The following is a 27,006-nucleotide window of genomic DNA, read 5'->3' as shown; positions in this document are numbered from 1 at the left end:
TGTTGACTTCTGTGACAGTAGTATAGTTTCGGATTGGATGCTATCGACACCTAGCAGACCCTGACAGTTTTATAAAGTACAGAAAAATACTGAAAGTGTACCTATTGGAAGTGCACATTAACAGCAAGTATCGTCGATAGTTATTTACCGTTCATTAATGTGCATTTCACTTGGAACAAGTTTACCTATCTTTGTCATTTAGGCACCGGTTTTGGTAGCAAGCTAGCCAGAGAGCTAACGTTAGCTAAATCCATAAGCTTTCCACCTAAATATAGAAGGTACGTTGAAGATGTTTGACATATTTTAAACAACTAGTCGGTAATGTTTTAAGGTACTACCTCGGAACTGTAGGTAGGTAGCTAACTTAATCTATGCTAAGGATTTGTGTACAATAACGTTAAACGGCCTAGCGAGCCAACGAGTCGTGTCCTTTCTATACTACAGTGAGTCATTGTTGAAGCTTAACGTTAGGTGTTTGCAGGGTTATTAATAGGGACTAACACTTATTTCATAGAACTGGGAAGACTGTTGGACCCTATAAATAACCCTACACAATTACGATCTTTGCTTAAAGTTAGTTGACAATGACGCTACTGCTGTCTGTGTGATGCTTGTCGTGAACTTCATACAGTGGGGTTAGGGTGTACTGGTCAGGTCAGACGCTGGCCACATATGAAGGAATTAGCCTTGGGGTCTGGTGATCCTTGTGTGAGTGGTGATCCTTTTCAGCCCACCACAGTGTCTCCATCTCTTCAAGGTCTGATAGGAGAGTCCTTCCTCCATCTACAGATGCGACTGAAGGACCCCTTCTCCCTCAAAGCGGCCGACATGACCAAGCGGACCAACAAGCCGAGGAAGCCTCGGGACGAGGAGTCGTCTGACGAAGTCAGCGGTACGTATGGACTATGGACGCCGCACGATGCGTAAAGATACTAGGATTGTATGCAAGCACCAAGACCAGCAGAGAACACAACGACACTTCCTGCTGAAATGGCTTCCCTCTACATTTGGGAATCAGTTAGACAGAGCGTTCCTTTTTTTCTTTCCCTCCCCGGCAGGCCTGACCTGCCAGCACGTGAGCCGAGCGGTGGACCTGAGCCTGGTGAGGAAGGCCGTGTCGTCCAGCGTGTGGGCTGTGTGTTCCGACTGCCTGAGGGAGAGGTCGACTGTGGAGGCCGAGGCCTCCGGCCTGCACGACATCCTCGTCTGCCTCAAATGTGGCTTCCAGGTCCGCTCTCCCTTCTCTCACTCTCAGCCAGCCAGGCAACCAGGCAGTCAGCCAGGCAGTCAGCCAGCCAGGCAGCCAGGCAGCCAGTCAGCCAGCCAGGCAGCCAGTCAGCCAGCCAGCCAACCAGGCAGCCAGTCAGCCAGGAACACAAAGCAGGGAACTCCAGATGCATTTGTCTTGTGACAGTATGAGAAAGCAACTTCTGTGGGGAATCTAGTTTCACTTTTGCTTCCATGGGAGCAGTAGCTGTGAATAGATTATGGAAACAATGTCACTTGACACTTTTATGTTCCCTGGTAATCAGATAGGGTCCAAACCATGTCCGTATTTTATGTTGATATAACCTGAAATGTAATAGGGACTGTAGGATGGTAAGATGACGTGTGTGTGCGCGTGTGATCGGGCACATTTGTGTTCCTGCAGGGCTGTAACCAGTCTGAAAGCCAACACTCCTCCAGGCACCACCAGGCCCTGCACCCCGAGGCCCACTGCATCACCATCAGCCTCAGCTCCTGGAAGGCCTGGTGAGACTCGAACCTGCCTGTGGGGGGTAGCTTGTAACCTGGCGTAGAGAGACTTGGGATGTGTTTCCCAAGATCCGGACATCCCGCAGCACACTGAGGTCATCCACAATCCCAATCTGACGGTTTGTGTGTGCTCCCCTGTCTGTTACTCGATAGGTGTTTTGAATGTAATGAAGAGCTCTCCACTCACTGCAACAAAAAGGCTCTGGCCCAGACGCTGGACTTCCTCCAAAAGCACTCCGCCAAAGCTGCCTCAGGTGAGTCATGCGGCTGCCAGCATACCCCAAGAGAGGAGGAACCGTCTCTTGTCTGTCAAACTAACCATTCAGGGGTGGTGGAGACACTCTCAATCCCTTTGACTCTTTCTCTGTGTCTCTCTCTCTCTCTCTCTCTCTCTCTCTCTCTCTCTCTCTCTCTCTCTCTCTCTCTCTCTCTCTTTATCTCCTATCTCTCACCCACTCAGTCAGAACAATCATCTTGCTCCTCTATCCGTTGTAATAATGCTGTAGTATCCCTACGGGGGTTGGAGAAGGTGGAGGTTAGGATGGAGAGGAGGAGGAAGAGGAGGAAACCGTAGCACTCCACCTGACCCCGCCTCCGAGCTGATCACTCTCTTTCACACCTGTTCCTTCTCTATCATATTATGTGGGGATGGAGGTGGGGGGGGGGGGGGGGAGGAGCAGGGAGAGAAAACAAGAAAGAGACATGGGGAGATGGAAAAGTGAATGTGTCTTCATGTTGAGATGGGCCCATACATCGACCTTCAAGGTCGAGTTTGTCAAGCTATGACATAGTCCCACAAATAGTCTTGTGTGGGAGAGATATACGGTATATGTTTCATTGTGGCTCGCTAAGATTCAGCGGCAAAAATGAATAGCAGTTTTATTAAAAACGGGTTCGAACGGCATTACCGTATCAGCGCTGTGAATGCATTATGTTGCTAGTGGAATATGTTACTGAACATTGAGTGTTGTTCAACAAAGATTGAAAGACAGGCCACTTAATACAGTACCTTATGAATACAGAGGCAGCGGCTGGCTAGCAGGAATGCTCAAGATTGATGGAGGCTTGTAGCAGCTCTCCATTCAGACTGGTCAGGGCCACCGGTAGAGTAAAGCAAGTATTGATGCTATTGAAATGGAGATGAACTGGAATTCAAAAGCAGCAGTTATGGGAGATATACCAGTAATGTGCATATTGAGTTATGCTCTCGCTTTGTAGAAGAGATTGTAGGTTGTAGTCTAGATTCTGGTTCTCCCAGACCCAGGCTGGTCCCTTCCCCCCTCTACCAGACCTACACTCATCTGGTCCCCTCTCCCAGATCCAGGCTGGTTCAGAGCCAGACTGGCCCCCTCTCCCAGACCTAGACTGGCCCCCTCTCCCAGACCTAGACTGGCCCCCTCTCCCAGACCTAGACTGGTCCACTCTCCCAGACCTAGACCCAGAACCAGGCTGGTCCAGACCCAGGCAGGTCCCCTCCCCCAGACCCAGACCCAGCCTGGTCCCCTCTCCCAGACCCAGCCTGGTCCCCTCTCCCAGACCTAGACCCAGAACCAGGCTGGTCCAGACCCAAGCAGGTCCCCTCCCCCAGACCCAGACCCAGCCTGGTCCCCTCTCCCAGACCCAGACCCAGCCTGGTCCTCTCTCCCAGACCTCTCTCCCAGGCATGCTGTGGTGTTGCAGGGGGGCCAGCGATGCTCCAATTCCGCTCCTGCCGCGTGGCTGCACACATTAGAAGCATTAGACGCCTGAGCGACGCTCTCCGGCTGGGTTCCCTGAAGAACGAGAGCAGCTGTGTGGGGATCCGGACACCGCACCCCCCTTTCCCCCACTGTCACCCCCCCCTCCCCTCCCCCCACCTCGCCTCCCCCCTGTCCTGCTGCATGTCTCAGCACCTCTGGGACGGGCCTGTGTGCCAGGCTTGTGGGATCCAGGGTCCAACACGGGTCCAGTAGACTGGATCTCAACAGCTGCAGCATGCTCCCTGGGCCCAGCACAGCCTTTGACTGGACACACACACACACACACACACACACACTCAGTCACACATTTAACGCATTGTGTTTAGTCATGCAAATACTTTTACACCCCCCCCACCCTGTCTTGTTATATACACTCACACACATTCATATAAGTACACATTCACACAACATAAGTTGCGTTATTGATTTGTTTATCGGCGGCTAGGAGTTTGTTTAGTTCCCCTCGACCTTCGTGAAGCTCATCTTCAGAAGCCCGGATCCAGCTGTGCCCCCCTGCTGGCTCTGTAGTGGCACAACTGCATGGCTGTTGTCTCATCCACACACTCATCCATCTGCCTCTTCCATGGCCCTCCTTTTCAAGCCCCCACTCATCCATCCACCTCCTACATGTGTCTCATCTCAGCCCCGCTCTCAGGCCAGACAGACAGGCTCCCGGTTAGAGGTCTCTAATAGGTGCCCCACTCTCTCTCTCTCTCTCTCTCTCTCTCTCTCTCTCTCTCTCTCTCTCTCTCTCTCCCCCCCCCCCCCTCATATACACACACACAACGCGGTCTGGTCACCCCTAAGATTACCTGTCGCCTCCGCCCCCCCCCCCCCCCCCCTCTTACCATCAGACCCCCCACCTCACCACCGGCAGGCTGAATAGGTGATTGGAGCCCGCAGATGGACTGGCTGGAGGACTTAGGAGAGCTGGTGAAATTGAAATTCCAGCTTGAAGGCCAGGGTATAGGCTCAGCCCAGTGCAGTATTCTCCTCTTCGCATTGCCCCCCACGCTGGGCACAAAGGAGCCCCAGCAAGAAATCTTTCCTGAATCCATAATAGTTTGGTACAACAACAGTGCAGAGAAGAAAGAAAAATCTATTAAGCACGCTCTCTCACCAACAAGGCCTTCAGCTCAAGTACCCGAGTCCTAGCACAAGGGGACTTGACCTCAGAGGCTGTCGTACAGCTGTCTGGCTCTGTGCACTAAATTAAAATGCTTGCTTTGAATGGGCATCCGAGGTTCGCCGGCTCCAACTCGTTACATCCCTCTATTGATCTTCATCCATCCAGCGGTTTTCCCTCTCTTTCTTTTCTCCCTCCCTTTTTTTGGCGAAAACCTGGCGTTGCCCAGAGGAAAGGATCCTGGGCGCGGTATAGGGTCCTAACCAACACGGTATCGGACGCCGTCGTACCCGCCACTTCCACGTTGCGTGGTCTTGGGGTTGCGTTTGAATTGTTCCTCCAACGTCTGATTGGTCTGTGGGCGTGTTCACGGCAGAACACTGTCGAATCTCTGGTCTTCTAATGGACAGGGGTACTTCCATATAGGCTTCTATTGTTTTTCCTCTTTGTTCTCTCAGCTACAATAATAATAAATACAAATATTGGGCATTCTTGCCTTATCGGGAAAGACAGTGAAGAAAGACAGGAAATGGAAGGGAGAGAGAGTGTGAGGGGAGGAGAGGTTCTGGGCCGGATCGAACCCAGGCCCCTGCGGTAAGGCCTGTGTGGTACGCGACACTGGAGCCACCTTACAGCTGTTTCTTCCTGTGTTTTTTTTGACACAGGACATCTTTGAAATGACGATGGCCGGACAGATCGGGGTGGTCTTAGCCTCCCTCACATCCGGACCAGGCGGTACAGTCTGTCTTGTCTTTCACCCTCCCCCCCGTCTCCGACCAGTCACAGCCCCCCCACACAGTCTGTGTGTGATAGGCAGTCGCGGGGGCCTGTGGCGCAGGTTAGCTCGTAGCCGGCCCGTGCTAGAGGCTGTGTGTGTGCTGGGCCGGGCTGTGGCGTGTCAGTGGGCTGGCGGTCAGCGGGCTGGCCTGCTTCCCGGTGGGGGCCTGGGTGGGCCTAATCAAGGGTGACTTGCTGTCTTACCCACCACTGAACATTAATGTAGGACACTGTGGTCAGGACTAGCTCGGAAAGTTGTGTGTGTGTGTTTAACGTGGCAGTGGGCTCCTCTGGCCTCAGATGGCGAGGAAGCAGGCTTTTCATGCCCCGCGGGCACAACAAATTAACAGATTAATCAGACATTTGGTGTTGCCTGGCCTTCCTCTTGACTGGCTACTCTTTGCTGCATGACAGGACCCTCCTCTCTTCTTCTCTTTTCCTGCCTTTTTCCCTTCTCCCTTTGAACTCTGGGAATAGTTTAAAAAAGGGATGCTGTCAATAGATATAATATTGTTGCAGCAGCGTTTAAAGGGCCAGTAGTCAGCTGGTAATGAACCTTGCAGTAATGCTGATAGTGGCTTTCACATTCATACCAGATTAAACTTGGTGTGCCTGCTGCTGCTGTCATGTAACCCGGGCAAATATTTTACAAATAAAGAAGTCCTGTGCTCTCTTTCACTTGTGTGAAAATGAGCAGGGATAAAGGCGAAGGGGGGGGGGGGGGGGGGTGTACCAAGGTGGGGGTACTGTTAGGGTTGGCGGGGGGCAGGGGGGGGGAGCATGGTTAGTCTGCCCCGGGGACAGGCGACAGTGTCACTGCTGCCCATACTCGGTGGCTGGGCAAGGAGGGCCAGGTGGTGTAGCCGAGCGCCGCACAGTCAAGCGTGGACGCGGCGCATGCTGACATTTGCCTTCCCCGACTGCTGCGGGGAGAGGAAAAATCTGCTTTTCCATATGCTACTGCTCTCTACCCCCCCACACCAACCCCCTCTACATTCACCCCCCCCCCCCCCCCCAGTCCCAGCCAGATGGCGGACTGAGCATTGTTTACCTTGGTTGGGAGTCCCACTTAGAGGCTCCATAGGCATGCCCATTGCTCCACTCTGCCAAGGAACAGGTCGCTCTCTCTCAGCTGGCCACCTAGGGACAGTCACATGGTGTACAGAACGCCTTGTGTGTGTTGTGTTTTGTGTTGGCGGGTTGTGTATAGGGTGTTGTGTGAGTGTGTGTGTGTGTGTCATGAGCATTGCCATATGGCTCTCTCCCTGATGGCTGAGCAGATACAGACAGACTTCCAGATGTTTCTGAGGGGGAGAGACAGATGCTGTTGGCACCACTGGGTGGACTGACACTATAGAACACACATGTACACGCCATCTCTCTCCCACACAGTGTCTCTCTCTCCACTACACACACACACACACACACACACACACACACACACACACACACACACACACACACACACACACACACACACACACACACACACACAGTGTGTAAAACCTCCCACCGTGAGATGATTGACACCCAAGTCTGATCCATAATGGATGATGGTCTGGTGTGTGCTTCAGAAGTGTAGCCACTAGCCAGTGGAGGTTCATGTCCTTTACCATGTTGAGGTACTGCCCTTCGAAGAATAGATACATATCAAGAAAAATAATGATTCACCTCCTTTCAGACAATGAACCCTTTTCAACCGCCTGATAAAAAAATGGGTGAACACAAATGTTATCATTTATTGTAACTGAATTCAATTGGGGTGTTGTATGGGGGAGGGGGGGGAAAATCTATGTCAATTTATATTAAATAATATGGCAACATACAATAAAAGGATAAGGAATGAGCTCTTATTGTTCCATCTGTTTCATTTCATTGGCGGATATTACCCTGTTGTAGATGAGACTGAATCCCTCAACTTGACTGCCTGTTTAAAAAATCGACTAGGGACAATGGCAGACTTGAAGGACAGGCCACTGTCTGCTCACCCAGGTCTAGGAACCCAATTCACTCCACACTTTTCAGTTCTCATAAAAGGTATTGACATATCTGTGCTTGGCCAGTAATTCAATTCGATTTTCAAAAGGTCTTTCTATCACGTACCAATTAAGTCTTAGGTTAGCGACTCACAAACAATACAAAACATACAAATGTGAGAGACTCACATAAAAATGACACTGAAACACAAACAATTCTTACATAAATACAGTAAAAGCAGTTGAGCAAAGCTGATTGTAAAAGTAATGCCAGTCTTTTTGGCCTCGTTTCAAATGGATTCTGTTGTGGGAATGAATGAATGAACTAGAAGGTTTTTGTAAGCTGTCTTTTTGGCCGGAGGGGAACAGCTGAAAGGAGAGGTGTGAAGGGAGTCTAACTGTCTGCTTTCCTATTTACTGTGAAGATCTGAGAGTTGGGATTGAGTGGTGCCGGGGGATTTTGGTTGCGTGCTTGATTATCCTTGTTGAGTTCCTTCTTGCTTTTCTCTGGGAGGAAGCTGTACAAGGTCCAGGACACCGTGTTGAATGTGAGGACGGATCGATGAGGGAGGCCAAGGGTTCTGAAGTCATAATTATGATTTCCTGAATGCTGGGTTGACAACCAGTGGGAGGAAGGAAGCTTATTGGGGGGACCGGGCCAGAGTATGATCGGGGCTCTCTGACTGGTTTAGGGTGAAGTGTTTCAGACTGCGAGGTCTCGTCTCTCATGGTGTTCTCCAGATGGATGTGTAACCGCAGGGCGGTGACACAAGGCCTACCCCTGGCCTCCGCACCCTGTACCTGGGGACCCTGGGACGGGGGAAGTGTGCTGGAGGACCCTCCAGGATCCCCCTGCTCTGCTCATCTCACCAGGAGCAGACCTCGCGTCTGAGAGGGGTCGGGATGTCAGGCACAGAGCGCATCCTGACACACGGAACACCAAGCCTGTTTAGCACCGCTTGACATCCATACCCAGCACAACCAAATCAATTAGTCCACGTTCCAAAAGCAAGAAAAAAGGATTTGAAAGACCTTGAGTTTGTATTAAATACTCCTGAAGTAGTATTATGGTATTTGGCCCAGGTTCCGCTCCCCTTCCCCTCCCCTGTGTTGAGAAGACCAAGCTGTATCACACTCTGAAGGGGGGGGGGGGGGGGGGGGGGAGGCAGCTTGCTGTCTAGTGGTGCGTGAAAGATAGGCTAAATTGTGTGTGTTTGTGTTTATGTGTGTGTGGAGAAGTGGGGGTGTGTGGGGGGTGGGGGTGTCTCCACAGCCTAGGGTCCTCTCACTTGTTTTGCTCGTTAGTGCCTAATGTGTTGGAACACCCCCACCCCCATGCCCTAATGGCAGCGATGACAGTTGAATTAGCACCGATGGCCTGGCAGAACAGTTAATTGTTGATTGCTTGTCCCGGGCCCTGTTGGCATGTACTAGCTTGTAGTCTGTGTTTGATTGAATTAAGATGCTCCTGACTTGTTTGCTCTCATTGGCCTAGTTTCCTCCTGTGTTGCCACACAGCATGTGATGTGAGAGGAGGGGAAGGGATGTGAGGAAGGGGAAGGGAGCCGGTAGGGGCTGAGTAGAGAGGAGAGGGTCGGGGAGGACAGAAGAGGAGAGGGGGGAATAAGGAGAGGAGGAACAGCTGTGTCTAGAACTGCCCTCCCTCCCTAACCAGTGGAACCGTGTCCAGCTGTCATCTGTTCTCCCATATGACCCGCTTCTACTTCCAGCTGTTGCCACAACCCCAGCCTCCCCGCTACTAAACCCCAGCCTCTAAACCCTAGCCTATCACCTCTAAACCCCAGCCTCACAGCCTCTAAACCCTAGCTTCTAAACCCCAGCCTCTAAACCTAGCCTCCGAGCCTCCAAACCCTAGCCTCTAAACTCCAGCCTCCCACCTCTAAACCCAAGCCTCTAAACCCCAGCCTCTAAACCCAGCCTCCCAGCCTCCAAACCCTAGCCTCTAAACCCCAGCCTACCGCCTCTAAACCCCAGCCTACCCAGTCTCTAAAACCTAGCCTCCCAGCCTCTAACCCCTTCCTCTCCTCTAAACCTCTGGCCCTACTCTCCGACCTCTCCCTGCAAACTTGAAACCTCTGTGCAGCATTCCCTCCTCCCTCCGTAGCTCTCCTCCTCACTGCGTGCCTCTACCCCCCCCCCCCCCCCCCCCGCAGGGCCCAGCTCAAGGCTGATCAAGCTGAGGGAGGAGCCTCTGGACCTGGCCGACCCGCCCAGGGCGAGGAGTCCCGTGAACAGCACTCTGGTCCCCGTCAAGGGCATCAATAACCTGGGGAACACCTGCTTCTTCAACGCCGTCATGCAGGTAGGGCTCCTACCGGATGGGTCTCGGGTGGGCAGGGTCCCGGCCCCCCGTCTCTGGGTCGGGAGAACGGCGGTGGCGAGGTCGGTCGAACAAGCTGATCGCGTTTTCCGCCATTTTGTTCATAATCCCCTTCGGCTGCTCTTTGATTGAAATGGGAGCGGCGGGCGTCCGTAGCGCTCCTCTCTCGTGCCATTCCAGTGCATCTTCATGTTGTCGCCTCCTGCGATCGCAATCTCACCGGTGACAAACGGGCGGTCGCGAGAGGGCGGGCGGCCCTTGTGAAGCGCTGGCTCCATTGTGTCCTTTCCATAGCAACTGTCTTCACGGCCTGGATGTGACTGAGGGGACGCGCGGTGAAAGAGAGGCGCGCGGGGCCGCCTGCGGTAGCACACGCGGGGGGGACAATAGCCTCTCCTCCACGGCCCTGCCACGCTCAACCCCGGCGGAGCTGGAAAGGCTGCGTCAGGGTAATGACCCAACCACAAGTGGGTTTCAGAACTCATTTACATTTAGTCATTTAGCAGACGCTCTTATCCAGAGCGACTTACAGTAAGTACAGGGACATTCCCCCGAGGCAAGTAGGGTGAAGTGCCTTGCCCAAGGACACAACATCATTTGGCACAGCCGGGAATCGAACTGGCTACCTTCAGATTACTAGCCCGATTTCTTAACCGCTCAGCCACCTGACTCCTGACTCATCAACTAGCTCTGATTGCCCTCGCCCAGCGTCGTCGGGTGTGCCAGTTGTTTGGGGTCTTGCACATTTGATCTCCCCGTGTGGAGGCCAGGTTTGTGTTAGACACCACTGTGTTGTGGTTATAGATGTATCGTTATTAAAGCTCGGTGGGGATGTTATCACGGCTTCGGAGGAACAGGATTCTGTGTTTCCACTAGGATTTGTTTGAGCAGTGGGGGCAAGTCTGTCCCATCGACAACAACAACCCCCCAAGGTAGGCCACTCTAAAGCACGTGTACACTGTCTGCTTAATTCGATCTTGACATATAGGCTAAGCATTCTGGAGGAAATAATAACAACTAGAGAGGGTACAATTTCTGGGGAAATTGTAGGGTGTGCTTGCTTGCGTCGGTTGCACAGGGGTCCATTTTTTTGCTGCTCATTTACAACTGAAAATGAGCAGTGTCGAGTGAAGTGTAGAATGAAATAGATGTCTTCTCATTTCCCCTGCAAGAGGCAGCCTCATCGTTGAATCAAAACGAATAAATTTGGCAGACCGGTGTAAAAATTTACCTAATCTCTATGACTTAAACGTCATTTTAAGTTTTTCCCTTCTCATGATATTTTCTGGCATTTAGCCTACTCATTGCATTCATTCATTAATAAAGAACCCCCTTTGAAGATTATTCTACGACGTTACCCGGCAGTAGAAGATGGAATCGCGATTCAAACAGTACCATCTGCTATCTGAAATTATGCCCCCCAAAACGTAAATAAGCTTGACATTTATTTAGTGGAAAATCGCTCATTCATAAAAAGCTCACTGGTAGCGATCATTGTCAGTAACAACGCAAAATGCGATATAGCCCTGTGTGGAGAAGCTGCCCCGGTAAATTCTACTACTACGGTACAGTACTACTAGACTACTGCTGTGTTCGTCTTGGTAGCGATTGCGTTGGTTGAATTCGATTTAACGTTCCGTTGTACGGTTTAGGCAGAAATTAATTATTTTCATGAACAGATTGACAAAGTTTAGGCTGTGGCAATGAAGTTAAGGTTAGCAGTTAGATAGACTTTTGATTTAAGTAAGGGGAGTGCCGAACATGTTCTGTCGCCGTTTGACTTCCTACAGCTGTGTAGATGTTTTTGTAGTGTCTCGCGTAGGCTACAGCATTGCAGTGAGCAACACTGGTTTGAAACCACAGGTAATGATAATTTCACCCACAAATCGTTTACTTGTAATGTAATGTCATAATAAATCCTACAACGAAAATGTATTTGTGAGGAATGTTTATTTTAAAGATTGAAAACAGATGCATCATAGACCACTGTAGTATGTGTTGCCCGGGAAACAGAGGCTAATGTGATGATGCTAATGCTTCAGTGAAATAGTAGACTACCGTTTCCAAAAGTAGATGTGGGCCTACTTCCTTAATAATATCAGCTAATATTGTACATTACATTTCATAATTGTGTTTCACATCACAAAGTAAAATTAGTAAATAGTTATCACCCTGGCCTCTTTGCTTGTGGCGTTTCTGCAGTTGCCTTGCAGTAAAGCTATAGTTAGCCTAGCTATCCCCCAAGTTAACAGATGCGAAACGAATTTTCTGCTACAGGTAGTCACACGTGTTTTCGTGACGTTAGTGACGTAGTGACGTTAGTAACGTCAGTGACTGTGGCTAGCAAATTAGCCACCGTTAGCTTCACTTTTCACCACAAAAACGCAATTTCTACTTAAACCATGCAACGGAACGTAAATAAAAATACAACCAACGCAATCGCTAACAAGACGAACCTTTTGACACCGCCGTTGTGTATGTTGTCCAAAAATAGACTGATCCTTAGGGGGGCGAAAATAAACAATAAATAATATATATGTGAGAGAACAAAGGTTGTGCCCTTGCCGAAGGCAAAGCACACCCAAATATATATGTGAGAGAACAAAGGTTGTGCCCTTGCCGAAGACAAAGCACACCCAATAAACCCACTATTAATGACATTATCTTAATGCAGTGTAACTACTCGAATCAACAGCCACGTGCAATTTAGCTAGCAGGGGAAGTCAGGTGGCTGAGCGGTTAAGAAATCGGGCTAGTAATCTGAAGGTAGCCAGTTCGATTCCCGGCTGTGCCAAATGATGTTGTGTCCTTGGGCAAGGCACTTCACCCTACTTGCCTCGGGGGGAATGTCCCTGTACTTACTGTAAGTCGCTCTGGATAAGAGCGTCTGCTAAATGACTACATGTAATGTAATGTAAATGTAGGGGAAGCATACAAACAACGAAAATCACCAGTTAACTTAATTTAAATTTGCAAGAACTATAGACTAATACAGTCACAGGCTTAAATGAACTGACAACATAAGTTTGAAGTACGACTTGAAGTTCCCAAGGACGCTCAGTGGGACGCGTGCCCGCTCGCGGCGTGAGCGTCCGTGCTATTCCCCGACATGCACCCCCGACCGTGGCGGCAGAAATCTTGCCGTGGCGGGCCACGCCAAAATCAACATAGAGAAAACACTGGGGATTACTGCTCTCTAGTGTTGTTATAATCCGTGTAGTCTTCCCTGCCGGTGGGTGTTAACGTCGTTCTGAGACACCCTAGAGACAGGGGGGCTCTGATGAGCCCTATGCTGACCTCCTCTGTGCGGACCTCTGTGTTGAACTCCTCTGTGCTGACCTTGCCCCCCACCCCCCCCCCCCCCACCCCCCAGAACCTGTCCCAGACCCACCTGCTCAACGACCTCATACAGGACGTCAAGGAGAAGGGTCACAAGCTGAAGATCCCTCCCCCGCCAGACACCAACCTGGTACTGTCCGCTCTCTCACACACACACACACGTGTTAACCTTGTAGATGTGATGCGTACATGTGACTGTTTCCATCCTGGCTGTGATGCTGTGCCGTGTGTCCAGCAGGGCCCGCTGACGGTGACCCTGGCCAGCCCCGAGCCGCTGACCTCGGCCATGTTCCTGTTCCTCCACAGCATGAGGGAGGGGGGAAAGGGCCCCGTCAACCCCAAGATCCTCTTCAACCAGCTGTGCCACAAGTGAGAGCCTCACCACCCTCACCCCCTAACCCCAGCACCCTGGCCCCCTAACGCCACCACCCTGGCCCCCTAACCCCACCACCCTGGCCCCCTAACCCCACCACCCTGGCCCCCTAACCCCACCACCCTGGCCCCCTAACCCCACCACCCTGGCCCCCTAACGCCACCACCCTCACCCCCTAACCCCACCACCCTCACCCCCTAACCCCACCACCCTCACCCCCTATCCCCACCACCCTGCTGGTGCTGGTGGTGTTTCTTTTTGGCTGGTAGGTGGCATGTAACTCTGTATAACTCGGTGAATGCCTGAGATTTGAGCACCTTTCAAAATAAAAGCGCGCCGTCAGAAGTTCGGTAACTTATACAAATAAAAGTTCAATTTTTGGACAGAGCCGAAGCACGCGTCCGCGAACCTCTCCACACCAGCTTGCGACCCACTTTTGGGTCACGACCCACCAGTTGAGAAAAGGCCGCCCTAACCACACCACCCTCATCCCCTTACAGATGAATATGGATGAATGAATCTTCTCTGCTGTGCTCCACCCCACCTGGTCCAGGCCTGTGTCTGTTTCTGCTCCCCCCCCCGCCCCCCCCCCCACACACACACACACACACACACACAGACACACACACGCACCCACACCAACCCCCTTCATGTTGCAGCCCCACCTGTGTGTGTCTGGCCCCAGCAAACCTACTGCCTGGCCCGGGCCTCTGGTGGTGGACTGTCAGAGCTGCGAGGATGCTCGGCTGGTCGCTCGTGAGTGTGTGTGTGTGTGTGTGTGTGTGAACCCCGTGCTGAATGGTTGGTTGGTTCTTGTGTTTGAACAGGGTGAACTGCAGGTTGGGCACAGGCTGGGGGACAGGCCTATGTTTGTGTGTGTGTAGAGTAAGTCTTTAATGTGTGTGTGTGTGTGTGGTGCAGAATGGTTGGGTGGCTCGTCGAGTGCCAGCCTGTCAGCCGGCTGGGTACCCCTCTGGTGCGGCTTTGATGTGTTCCCAGGTACCCAACCTTCAACTAACAGGCTTGTGGATGTGAGATTGTGTGTGTATTATTGTGTGTGTGTGTGTGTCATCTCACCTGGTGCCACATCAGCCCGCAGCACACGGTGTACTCAATGGTGCATTCATACAAGCACACGTGACCCCCCCCCGCGCACACACACAAGCGCGCGCTCGCACACGCGCTCACACACATGTGCGCACACAAGCAGGCCTCTTTTCATGTCCTCGCTCATGCTTCCAGTGCAGTCACACATTCACAGGCCTTTATCTGAACCCACGCACAGCACACGCACACGTACTACGCTTCGGTGTGTGGCAGTGTACCCTCCTCACACATTCACTCACCCACCACCCACTCCCAGAATGCCCTGCTCCTCCTCACGTTGCTGCTACTGTGAAGGCTACCTCTCTGCTACAGATCCTATATCTTCTCCTGTGTGTGTTTGTGTGTGTGTGTCTTTTTTTGTGTGTGTGTGTGTGTTTCCGGGCAGCTCAACAAGTCAACTTGGCTCCAACCATTATTGAAGCAAGAGCCTTGCCACTGTTTATTTGCTTTTGGAGACGGAATCTGTTTTGTGTGTGTGTGTGTGTGTGCGTGTTCAACCCATGACCAGCTGGGCTCCTGCTGCCCGGCTCCCTGTTAGCCGGGCCTGGCCTGGCCGGCCCGGGCTGCCAGCTGGACGGGTTGGTCTGGGACCAGCGCCAGGGCCTGTGGTCCGGAGGGTCAGCACCACACTCTGGACCTGGTGCCAGCGAGGCACCCAGCTTGTGCTCAGAGCCCAGTACTCTCCCAGTGATGTGTGTGTCTGCGTGGAGGGGGGGTGGCTAGATTTGGGCCTGTATGAGTAGTGTTATTATCATTCTTTTGCCTGTGTGGGTTGAACCGCATTTACACACACACACACACACACACACACAAAACACAAGTAGTAGTTTTATGTGCAGTTTTGCCTGTCCCTCTGCTCACCTGTCTGCATTAACCTCCCTGCTCAGCCCTACAGAGAGGCAGCAAAGCTTCCGGTCACATACACAGAGAGACAGGCTCAAATGTAGGCAGGGAAAGTATGTGTGTGCGTGTGTGTTTATGTGTGTGTGTGTGTGTGTGTGGGGGGGGGGGGGGGGCTTGTGTGTGGTACTAACTCATCCGCTGTTAATAGTGAGAGAGGGGCAGCTGTGTGTGTGCGGCGGGGGCCAGATTGGGGCGAGCGCTGCAGGGCCCTTCTGCCTCTCTTCCACTGGGATGAGCTTCCAGGACACACACTCCACTCTGGTCCCCGCCCGCGCCTCTCCTTCTCCTCTCCTCTTCTTTCTGCCCTGCTCCCTGCGCCTCTCCTCCACTCCCCCCCCCCCCTTCTCTCCTTCTTACACACCAGCTTCGTTGCTGCCACCAGGATCAAGTTTGAATTCCTGGAGTAAAAAGCAAAATTCCATTGTCGTAAAGGAGACATTGCTTCCGATTGCATGTAACGCAAATCAAGGACATATGTGCCCCCTCTCCCCCCTCCTCGTTCCAGCATGGTGCAGAGACAAGAGGGCAGAGGGACTGAGACATGGGGCGGGGGGCGGGGGCAGTCTGGGGCCTCCAGACCTCGAGCCCTCCAGCTTCCTGGTGCTAACCTGGGTTAGGGGGCAGGTGGCCTGCTGTCCCCAGCTCTGCTCTCCCATCCGAGACAGCACACTTTACCCAACGCCAGCCCCCCCACGGCAGACCTGCTCCGTGGTCTCAGCCTATCACAGCAGACCACGTCCATGCCGTCCGCCTACACTAGCAGTCACGCTTGACGTCGCCTGCCGGCAGGCTGAACGTGGCCCTAATCTGGCTCGAGTCCGCCCCGACCTCTGATCCCTGCCGTCGCTCGGGCCGACCTTGTGACCACTTTCAGCCTCTCGACCTGTTTTGGGAGTTGTGTGGCTGTGGCTGGCCAACAGGTTGGCATGCCTGTGGCCCGGCTGGCCGTCTGGCCCCCGCATCTGGCCCCGCAGCTGTGCTGCCCGGACAGGGGCGAGCTCAAGGAGAAGCCCAGGATCGGACGTGGGGATCGTCTTTAGCGCGACCAGTGAAAGCTCTCTCATCCACGGCCAGTTTTTCAACCTGGATTCAGACCTTTGGTAATATTTTGTTTGGATTCTTGTCATTCGCTTTACTACCGTGTCTTCCAGCTCTCATCTACAGCTGGAACAAAACGCAGCTGCCAGGCTCTTCATCGCAAGTACTAGCCAGTCATTCCTATTGGAATTGATTTTCTACTGGCGTCCTGTTAAGTACAGCATCGACTTTACAATGGTACTGTGTGTCTGCAAAGCACTAAATCATTCAGCGCCTTAATATCTGTCAGACGTAGATTCCATCAAGAGATCTTCAGATTGTGGTTTACTCTCTCTGATTAGATCCAAACCACAACACAAACTGCTGAATGCGCATTTGTCGTCGCTTGGTCGAAACTGGAATAGTTGACATCACCTATCAGAGTAATCATAAGGTATCTACCCTATCATAAGATAGTTTATCTTCTGTGCTCTATAAATACATATTGATTGATTGTGACACCTAGGTTAAAAGACAGGATAGCTGTGTCTCAATACCCATACTATTATAATATATTGTATGCCCAAAACATATTTAGTGTGTCCCAATACATAGTATGTCAAATGCAGTATGCGAAAAAATAAAAATAAAAACAATGTCCTACTGCATCCAGAGGCATTGGCAGTATGCAAACCTATTCTGACCCATATCCCAAAACGCACCTGTCTTCGAGGCATATTTTTTTTTCACAAAGTAGTATGTCCCAGTTGTACGCATACTGCATGTAACAGTATACTTGGTCCAAAATCCCATTTTGAACGTGACACAATAGAACTAATAGTAGACTACGTGACCAACTGGTATCAGTATTGTATGGCCTGACACATCAAACTACAGCTAATATTATTTTATTAGTGTCATTTGTAAAACAAAATGTGGATTTCTTTATAACCAAAGACGCTTTGCCTTGAATCGGGCCGAACATATTAATACCGAAGTGAGACATTGTCAGTGTGTCGTGTGCCTCAGCGCGCGAGAGTGTGTTAGCGTGGGGGTGGCGGGCGGTTGCGTGTGTGTGGGGGGGGGGCGGGCGGTTGCGTGTGTGTGTGTGTGGGGGGGGCGGGCGGTTGCGTGTGTGTGACCCGAGCTGGTTTAATGAAACCGGCAGAGTGAAACAATGTGTGTCTGCGAGCACCAGAGAACGAGGCAGTGCCTCTCCGGCTGCACCCAGGGAAAGTCCTTGAGGAAGAACAATGCCTATTCTCTTTCCCCATTCAAGTCCCTCTATGCAGTTGATTGCTTTGTGGATGTGGCTGATTGCTTTCTGTCTGGCGAGGAGGCGGGTGTTCGCGAGGCGGCAGGCCTGCGTGTGTTTGTCCTGGTTTCCCTGCGGTGCCAAACGAGCATGTTGGCAGCGCGTGTGTGTGTTTGTAAACGTGGGTTTAAACAAATTCCATTTCGATTTCAGTGTTATCCATGGGTTTGGGTTCTATGTAAGAGCTTTGTTCCCTTTCCCTCTATTTCTCTCCCTCTCTCCTTCTTTTTCAATCTTTCTTCCTCTTTCTCACTCTCCACCTCCATCTTTCCAGGGCTCCTCGGTTCAAGGGTTACCAGCAGCAGGACAGTCAGGAGCTTCTGCACTACCTGCTGGAGTCTATCAGAGTAGAGGAGACAAAGGTGAGAAGGCACACTTTCTCACACACACTCTCATATACAGTACACACTCATATAGACACAGTCATATGCACGCACACTATCATTTTTCTACTCTTGCCAAAACTAAAACATTTGATTATTTGAAACATTTATGGTACACTAATTCATAAAAAATGTGTATTCATTGGACTAAAGGAAACATTTTACTTCTCCTTGTAACTGCTCTTTGGTTGACCAAGCAATAATAATGATTTGCTTGCCTTACAACCAACCTGTTGGTTTTCCCAATTGGCGAGCTAGCTAACGCTAGTGTTTAACTGGTTTACACTGGGAGTGATAAGTATTGGATGGTACTAGCTGGATAGCTGTGTATCATTGGGAACTGTATCGAATAGTAGCGTACTGCAGCTCAACTTGGGATGAAGCCAAGAGGCCTGTATTGATCTGTTTTGTCATCTAGTTGTACAGTGTGGTATTACTGTCAAACCAACGTTTAGCTCCCCTGATAAACTGACACACACAAACGCTCTCTCTCTCCCCCTCTCTCTTCTGCTCTCACTGTCATTCTATGTCTTTCCCTCAGTCTCCCTCTCCCTTACCCAGTAACTAAGGGTAGCTACCTAGTGTTCCCGACAACAGATAGTCAAAGGCACACGTCCATGTTGTGTGTGTGTGTGTGTGCGTGCACGGTCTGGTCTCTGCCTGGCTAGCCATTGTGTCCTAACCTTATGGTGCCATGTTTCTGGCAAGTGCAGAGTCCTACCCCCTTGTGAAGCAATTATGACCCCCACAGAGACTGGCTCCAGGTCCCCCGTCCCCCCCCCCCCCCCCCGGGCGCACCCCAGCCCACCAGTGTCTCAGAGGGCCCCTGAAGGAGCAGGAGGAGCGGGTGTGGAGTGGTCAGCCCCCAGGCCCAGGGGCCCCCAGGCCCAGGGGCCTCCTCTGGTCCTTGCTCCTGACTTGTGAACGGTGACAGTTGTGCTACTTGGGGGCCTTGCAAGTGGCAGGGCCCGGCACCATTGTGTGGTCTTGGGAAACCCACAGCTGCTGAACGAGTTGCAGGACTGGGCCATTATGCCACAGGGTCACCCCCTCCCTTTCCATCCCTCAGCCCCCCTGCCCCTCCATGCCCCCCCCCCTCCCCAGCCCTTCCAATCAGGAAGAGTAGGAGGGGGGCAGCACCAGCTCTATTCATCACACTCAGACACACTCATGTATACATTTATCTCATTTACACCCACACATATATACACACACACACAGTATACACACAATTTCAACATTTCTGACGGTTCCTGAATCACTTAAAACTCTTTGAGTGTAACCATAGTAACCAATGACAAGTCGCAGCATACAGAAGCTGGTTCTCAGACATTAAACACTTTGTCGTCGTTGCTGACCATTATTCAGCAACCAGAAGGCCAACACTTAACTATGTTCAGTTCCAACAACAAACACACCACCTCTCTCTCTCTGTCTGTCTGTCTCTCACTCATTCGCCTATTCCAGCGAACTGGAGGGTCTTAAGTGCTTGTGTTGATTAGTCATTAGGATCACATATGTAAATATGCTAATGAGCCCACAGTCAATTATCACCAGTTAGCTGAGACGTTTGGTCCTCCATTCTCAGACCCAAGCCTCTCTCCTCCTTGACCCCCCCCCCCCCCCCCTCTCTCGTCCTGCGTGGGACAGAGCAGTCTGTTGTTTTGGGAAGGAAGGGTAAGGGGGTGGGGGAAGATCTCTGCTGGTAACTAATTAGTGGGTAAATCTAATTCTGTGGAGGGGTGCTGGGCCGGGCCAGGCTGGGATTAACGAGGCTTCTGACCTAGATAGGCTGTCCAGTGCGTGGGTTCTGGCGGTGGGTCTGGGGGAGGGGGTGTGACTGGTTAGGTCCACAGACAGCCACGGCCAATTATCTATTGATTGGTGCTTTACTGTGGCTGTGTGTCTTCACAGCTCTTGCACCAACATACTCACTGACCATGTCATCTCACATAACAGAGCAGGCAGACGACGAGCACACACACGCACACACACACACTGCCTCTCACTCAGGGAAATGAGCACTCACACCCCCATGTGCCCATTCAGAGTTCTGGTTCCCCTATAGAAGGATCAGCTCACACAAACACATAAAAACACAAACAACTTTAGACGGGTTAAAGGCATTGAAAGAAACAGACGGCATCATCGAATCATTTGATGACTTTTAAGTAAGCAATATTTGACCCACTAGATCAAATAAAATACAATAAAATGTTGTTTGTATTATATTTTCTACTCAATGTCACAGAGAAGCCAAGCCAGCATTTGAATGATTTAACATGCCGTTTAAGTTCTCTGTGTGTGTGTGTGTGTGCGTGTGTGTGTGTGTGTGTGGACCGCAGAGGATCAAAGCCAGCATTCTGAAGGCCTTCAACAACCCCACAGAGAAAACAGCAGATGAGGAGACCAAGCGCCAAGTCAAAGGTTTCCAAACACACACACACACACACACACCACGGTTGGGCTCGATTCTTCAACATTTTGAATATGAAATTCATTTTGAAATATGAGATTTTAAAAACGATTCGCAAAAGATATCTGTGCAACTGTACAAAAGCGGTTGAATTCATGGGGAAAAAATGATCTTTTCGAATTGTTATTCCAGTTTGTGATTCGGAATGTATTCAATTAAGAGAGAACTGACCCCAACCCTTTCACACAAATCCACTGGAACCCACAAGACCACACACGCCATCTACAACCCGCCTCGCTCACAGAACCAGGTCAACAGCACCATCTAGTGGCGCTTTCATTCAAAGCCACAAACAGATAGCAGAAAGAACAGCAGATTATCAAGGATCAGAAGCACACAGTTCTAACAAGACGAGAGCAGAGTCAAGAGCTGGTCTGTGTTTACCAGGCACAGTGCAGAGTATAATATAATATAGATATAAGACTTTTTTATAGCGCATTTCATACAAGAATTGCAGCTCAAGGTGCTTTACATAAAATCAATAAAAAGAATAATACAAGTAATAAAAATAATAAAACCTTTTTTTTTTTTTTTTTTGCGGTAATCACACAAGCCGCAGTCCTTGCGGTATGTCGAGCCACAGTCTTTGTGGTTCCCCAATATACTCGTAAACAAAAAAGTAACTCAACGAAACACAAACCAAATATCTCCCGAAAGCGCAGCAATAACACCTCGACTGCAGTATTGCATACAGTGCAGCAGCAAGCAACGCTATAGTGCAGCATCGAACGATGTGGCGAGGCAGTCCTCCAAAAGACTAGTGGAGAGAAAATACACTTTTGTAGGTGTTCCTGAAGTGAACGTGCTGCTGCCAGTGCCCTTAGGCCAGGCGTTCCAGTCTCCACCAGCTCCTCTCCCGTACACCACCCGTACGACATGCTCTGCTCATCAGCGTCTCCCTGCATCTGATTGGACGTAAACCCCCATGTTCTGACCCTCACATTTCCTCTGCCAGCCTATGGGAAGGAGGGGGTGAAGATGAACTTTGTGGATAGGATCTTCGTGGGCGAGTTGACCAACACCATCATGTGCGAGGAGTGCGAGCACGTAAGCCAACCTGTGTGTGTGTGTGTGTGTCCCGTGTGTTCTCATATCAGCAGGCGCTACGTGGCCCGTGTCGCAAATTTTAGCATGTGTTTGGGATGTCGAGCATGTCTTAGGGTTAGGGTGTGTGTGTGTTTGAACAACGCTGGTCTGGTCTGGTGCCCCGCAGATCTCCACCGTCAAGGAGGCCTTCATGGACATCTCCCTGCCCATCATCGAGGAGCGGGTAAGGCTGGCGTCACCACCTGATGGCATCTGCCCCCACAGACTGTGTTGGTATAAGCTGGTGTAACAACGCCCACCCCCTCCGCCATTCCAGATGTCGAAGCCCACCAACCCTGGCCGTCTGGGCAAGGTCACCCGGGACCAGGAGACGCACGGGTCCCACGGCGACGAGACGCTCTCCTCCGCACACGCTCACTGCAACAAGAACAACAGGAAGCAGAGCGGACAGGTGTGTGTGGGAACGAGAGAGGGAGAAAGAGGGTGTGTGTGCGAGTATGGTTGGGCTGTGATTAGGAGTGTGTGTGTGTGCGTGTGTAGAAGAGAGAGAGCGTGTAGGTGAAAGCATTTATGTGTGTGTGTGCGTGTGTGCAGAAGCAGCAGGACAGGAGGTCTTCAGGCCACGTTGAGGACAGGGAGGGGGCAGCCGACGTCCCACCAGAGCGCCCTCAGGAGGACGAGGCCCGGACGCCAGCGGCGGCAGCAGCCGCCAGCCAATCGGAGAGCAGCGAGAAGGATTCCGGCCCCCAGGACAGCAGCAACGACGCCGACAGCGAGGCCTCCGAGAGCGAGTGGGCGGCCCGCCCCCCATCGGCACACGCCCAGAGCTCCGGCCCCGCCTCCACCGCCTCCACCCTCACCCCCTCCCCGCCCCCCCCTGCCTCGGCCCCGTCCCCCAAGCCCAAGCAGGGCGGGGGCGGCGCCGTGGAGCAGCTGGTCAGCGCCGTGTCCAAGCTGGGCCTGGGCCCCGACGGCCAGGACGAGCAGGGGGGCGCGGGGCACCGCGAGCAGCCCCTCCACCAAGGGGCCTTCCAGGCCCTGTCCCACAGCTACACCCCCTGCTCCAAGGAGTGCTCCGTCCAGTCCTGCCTGCACCAGTTCACCTCCGTGGAGCTGCTGATGGGCAACAACAAGCTGCTGTGCGAGAGCTGCACCGAGCGCAGGCACAAGCAGCTACGCAAGAGCAGCGCGGCAGGTCAGCTCGCACGCCCACGCACAGACACACACACGGACACAGACAGACACACGCGCTTATACTCACGTAGCAGATCAGCACACACAGACACACACTTCTACTCACATAGCAGGTCAGCACACACGCGCTTATACTCACACAGTACACCAGGCACATACACACACGGTGAGTCGGACAGACACGCACACACACACTCTTAACTGAAAGCCTGAAATTGTTCTCTTTTCCGTGGCCTCAGAGAAGAAAGCCGAGAAGGTGTACACTAGTGCTCGCAAGCAGATCCTCATATCAGCACTGCCCCCTGTGGTCACGCTGCACCTCAAGCGCTTTCACCAGGTTAGTCTGCCTCCCCGCCACACACACTCTTATATACACGCACACAAACTCTTACTTACATACATACATAAATACACACTTATATACACTCATAGACACACACACACACACAAACTCTCAGCTTGTCTTTGGCCTTTGGCTGTGGTTCTGGGCTTGTGGGCTGTGGTTCTGGGCTGTGTTTCTGGGCTGTGTGACCGTGCGGTTGTGGTCCTGTGTGCAGGCAGGGATGAACCTGAGAAAAGTGAACCGCCACGTGGACTTCCCCCTGACCGTGGACCTGGCGCCCTTCTGCTCCGCCTCCTGCAAGGTGCTCGCCGCAACGCCCACCACTTCCTGTCACACACCCAAGCTTCTTACACAAGGACCTTCTCTCTTCCACACTCAAACGCCTACTCTCGAGAGGAACCCACTCTCTCTCTCTCTCTCTCTCTCTCTCTCTCTCTCTCTCTCTCTCTCTCTCTCTCTCTCACTGTGCCTCTCGTTTGAGATCTATAGACAAGGTGAACAGCATATTGAACACCGCTGTAAGGACCAGCTAAACAGACATGGTCTTTGTCAGGATTAACGAGGCTTTATTAGCATTCACCATAAGAGACTCGAGTGTATCGAGCAGATGATGAACGCCGAAGAGACTTCGCTTCTAGCATGTTCTTCTGGCTACGTCTCAGTGTGATAACACCTCTGACACGTGTGTGTGTGTGCGTGCATGCGTGTGTGCGTGCGTGTGTGTGTGCGGATTTGTGTTTGTCTTATACCGGAGCAGAACCTGGTGTCGGGGGAGCGTGTTCTCTACAGCCTGTATGGGATCGTGGAGCACAGCGGCTCGATGCGGGGGGGCCACTACACGGCCTACGTTAAGGTGCGCCCCCCCCAGAGACTCTCGGAGCAGCCGCGTCGGAACCAGCCAGGTGAGGGTTGCCCCCCTCTCCACACAATGCCTCCTTTTTCTTTCTATTTGTTTACGTCGTCGTAAGCCGCTACCGCCTTCCTCCACGCTAACCTTGAAGGAAGCGCTTGTGAGGCGAGGGGGGGGTTTTGTCCGGCGGGGAGATGCAGAGATGTCATTTTCTCGTTCGGCTCTCAAGGAGAGCGGCGAGCTGAAATGCTCTAGGATGTCTCCCGGGTGCACTGTGAGCCGCCGTCCTTGAATTAGATAGCATAGAGCTCGGCACGCATTGTTCCGGATGCTTCTAAGACGAGGGGCACAGTGCGGCAACGCAGAAACCAACAGCTCAAATCCAAGAGTCAAAAAGACTCATTCCGACGTTCCACTTCTCGCTCCACTCTACCATCTCTTCGGTGTATTTCCCCTCTTGACCGTCTTAGCATGCAGGCAGGTCTGGACAGGCCAAGGTCAAGTGACTTGGCTCTCTCCATCGGGTGTCCTCTCTTCTCTGTACCAAGTGTGCTTGACAGAAAGACATGAATACCATATAATGTGTGTGTGTGTGTTTTCCAGGTCCCAGAGAGGCCAGTGGGTCCAGCCAGGGTCAGTGGGTGTACGTCAGTGACACCACAGTTCAGACTGTCCCAGAGTCCAGGGTGCTGAGCTCCCAGGCTTATCTGCTCTTCTACGAGGAGCTGCTGTAAGACCCCCCCACTTTCCTACGACCCCTCTCCCCCCCCTCCTCCCCCACACAAAGGACCCCCCCCCCCACCCCCCGTAGGAACCCGGCCTAGGTCTGGAGTCAGGACTCGCTCTGCATGATGGGACTGGCTAGGGCCGGAGGACCCAGGCTCGCTGCATGCATGGCTGGACTGAGCAGCTTCACAGGCTGGGTGGATTTGCAAGGTCCTGGGCCTGGTCCTGGGCCTCGGATTCCCCGACCTCAGAATGGGCCTCCTCATCTTGCATCATCTGGGCCAGAGAGTTTGTTTATGTCCAGGTCCATCAGGGTGCCAGAAGGAGACGGGGAGGGAGTGCGTTTATCAATCAGCACCAATGAGGAAAATGCAACAGTATTTATACTAAAGCCTGTTGCTGTGATCTGGATTGTATTGTAGAGAATGTGCAAATGACTATGTGACTACCATTAGGATTATCATGAAGACTTTTGTTAAGATTGCCAAAGAGACAGGCAGAGGAGTATTTTCCTGCCTAGGGTGGACTGCAGTGTGCTGGAGTGCGTTTCAAACCAGAGTGTGTTCTTGGCAAACCATGGCCCCACAAACCAACACACAGAGACAAGGCCAGACTCCTGCCTAGATCCTCTGTGGTCACCTGATTGGACACTTTATTTCACTGAGTTTATTCGTCTATCCATCATAACACGGTTGAGACTGTGAAACAAACCTTTGGTTAAAGAGATGAAAACTACGGTCACTGTCTTACTGTCAGATGAGCCGAATGCAGGCCAATGATTGGTCAATCTGGCATTCTAACCCGTCTGAATCCTTTAGGTTCTTTTTTTTTTTTTTACATTGTTCATTGTTTTTACTGAAATGGTGCACCTGCTGTTTGTTTTATTTTCTGTTGGTTTGTTTTGAAAAATTGCCAAATGATTGTGGTGGTGAGGCTCCTCCTCCTTGCTGACAGGTTAGTGATGCGTCCAGGGTGTGGTGGGCATGTCCCAGACCTCTCTTGTGCCTACGCTTCAGGTGAATGAGCATCTGCATGGTAAGAACATGTGTCAAGGTACACACACGTTAGCATACAGTACAGAGTCTACAGGCGGCGTGTGCGGGTGTCAGAGATGTATATATTTACGCTATACATATGCAAAGATACGCACAACAGAGTATTATATACGGGGCTCGTTAGTGGGCGTGTGTGTGGGTGCGTGTGTGTGAGTGAGTGTGTGTGTGTGTGAGTGTGGAGCAGCTGTCACTTGCTCTCCTGGGCTTCCTCTCTACGGCCGTGTGGTTTGGTTTCAATCATGAATCTAAAGTGGGGATGTATGAATCACAAATCTATCAAAGCTAGAATAAATCTAACTTATGAACAAGTGTACAAGGGACTTCTGGGCTCTGCCTGTGTTTGTGCTGGTCTCTCCCTTGTCTTCAGCTCTATCTAGAGGCTACAGAAACAAAGAGAGGGAAGAGGCTTGTTTTTCCTCTCTTTCTTTTTTCCGGAATGTGTGTCATCATGTTTCCCTTTTATGCAGACAGCAGCGGCAGCTATTAGAGCTGGCTGTCACTGCGGATCCCAGGGTGCCATCTTCAGTGCGTCGTCGCGGCGACGAGTGCGAGGCCGCGTTGTTTCGGGGACATGTTGTGAGCTGGTGAGGAGGAGGTGGGTGTGGGAGCTGGAAAAGGGCAACGTCGAATGGGATTCTGTCAAGGCAGCTCGCGACGTGACACCCTCCGCCAAGCTGCTAAGAGCGTACAAACTTGTCAAACCTACCGCCACGGACTCTGCAAATCTCTCCTGAAATTTGTCTGTTTTGAAGAGCAGGGCCACTTGCTCGGGGACATTCTGCTGAGGAGGGGTCACATGTGATTAAATCTGTCTTAATGAAAGGCTGTCAGGCTACCCGTGGAAATAGATGAGCAACAACTGTAAAGCTCATGTCTTTAAACAACCAGTAAGATGGAGTGCTTGGAATACTGCACTACCTGTTTAACCCAAACCAGGTTTGGTGTGACTTTTTGTTTGACTGGCTGGCTTGGCTGACTGGCTTGCCTGCAGATGAGTACAAATGAGTGTTAAATAATAACCAAAATGCATAGATTTTCGAAGTTGCATTATAATGAAGCTCTCAAAGACGAGAAGGAGGTTCTTAATAAAACAATACAGATGGCAAATTAATGTAGTGGTAATACATTTGTAACCTGTTATTAACCATATGTTCAAATTTCTTA

General features: G+C 51.6%; 1 protein-coding gene across 4 annotated transcripts; it reads left to right on the top strand.

Moving 5' to 3' along the window:
• Positions 1-68: 68 nt before the first annotated feature.
• usp45 (ubiquitin specific peptidase 45) lies at positions 69-26,938 on the top strand. 4 transcript variants are annotated; one of them, XM_067238419.1, is made up of 18 exons: positions 69-278; positions 790-892; positions 1,059-1,228; positions 1,652-1,752; positions 1,909-2,009; positions 9,548-9,696; positions 13,088-13,183; positions 13,289-13,422; positions 18,043-18,130; positions 20,497-20,578; positions 21,583-21,674; positions 21,841-21,897; positions 21,991-22,125; positions 22,269-22,869; positions 23,108-23,205; positions 23,426-23,512; positions 23,969-24,113; positions 24,665-26,938. In XM_067238419.1, exons 2-18 carry the CDS (start codon positions 790-792, stop codon positions 24,793-24,795), a joined length of 2,370 nt encoding a protein of 789 aa, XP_067094520.1. In that variant the 5' UTR covers positions 69-278; the 3' UTR covers positions 24,796-26,938. The 4 variants fall into 4 exon arrangements, with proteins under 4 accessions (XP_067094520.1, XP_067094521.1, XP_067094519.1 ...); XM_067238420.1 differs by having other exon boundaries at positions 758-892; positions 13,292-13,422; XM_067238418.1 differs by having other exon boundaries at positions 758-892.
• Positions 26,939-27,006: the final 68 nt, after the last annotated feature.

Source organism: Osmerus mordax, chromosome 6 (genome assembly GCF_038355195.1).
Source record: "Osmerus mordax isolate fOsmMor3 chromosome 6, fOsmMor3.pri, whole genome shotgun sequence".
NCBI lineage: Eukaryota > Metazoa > Chordata > Actinopteri > Osmeriformes > Osmeridae > Osmerus > Osmerus mordax.
Note: the sequence above shows the minus strand (reverse complement) of the source record. Positions and strands in the feature narration are given on the sequence as shown.

Excerpts from the sequence above, each read along its gene's own strand:
- usp45 (XM_067238419.1), top strand. The coding sequence starts at position 790 with ATGCGACTGAAGGACCCCTTCTCCCTCAAAGCGGCCGACATGACCAAG. Across the intron at positions 893-1,058 it reads GTCGTCTGACGAAGTCAGCG|GCCTGACCTGCCAGCACGTG; the intron begins GTACGTATGGAC and ends CCTCCCCGGCAG. Across the intron at positions 13,423-18,042 it reads TTCAACCAGCTGTGCCACAA|GGCTCCTCGGTTCAAGGGTT; the intron begins GTGAGAGCCTCA and ends CCATCTTTCCAG.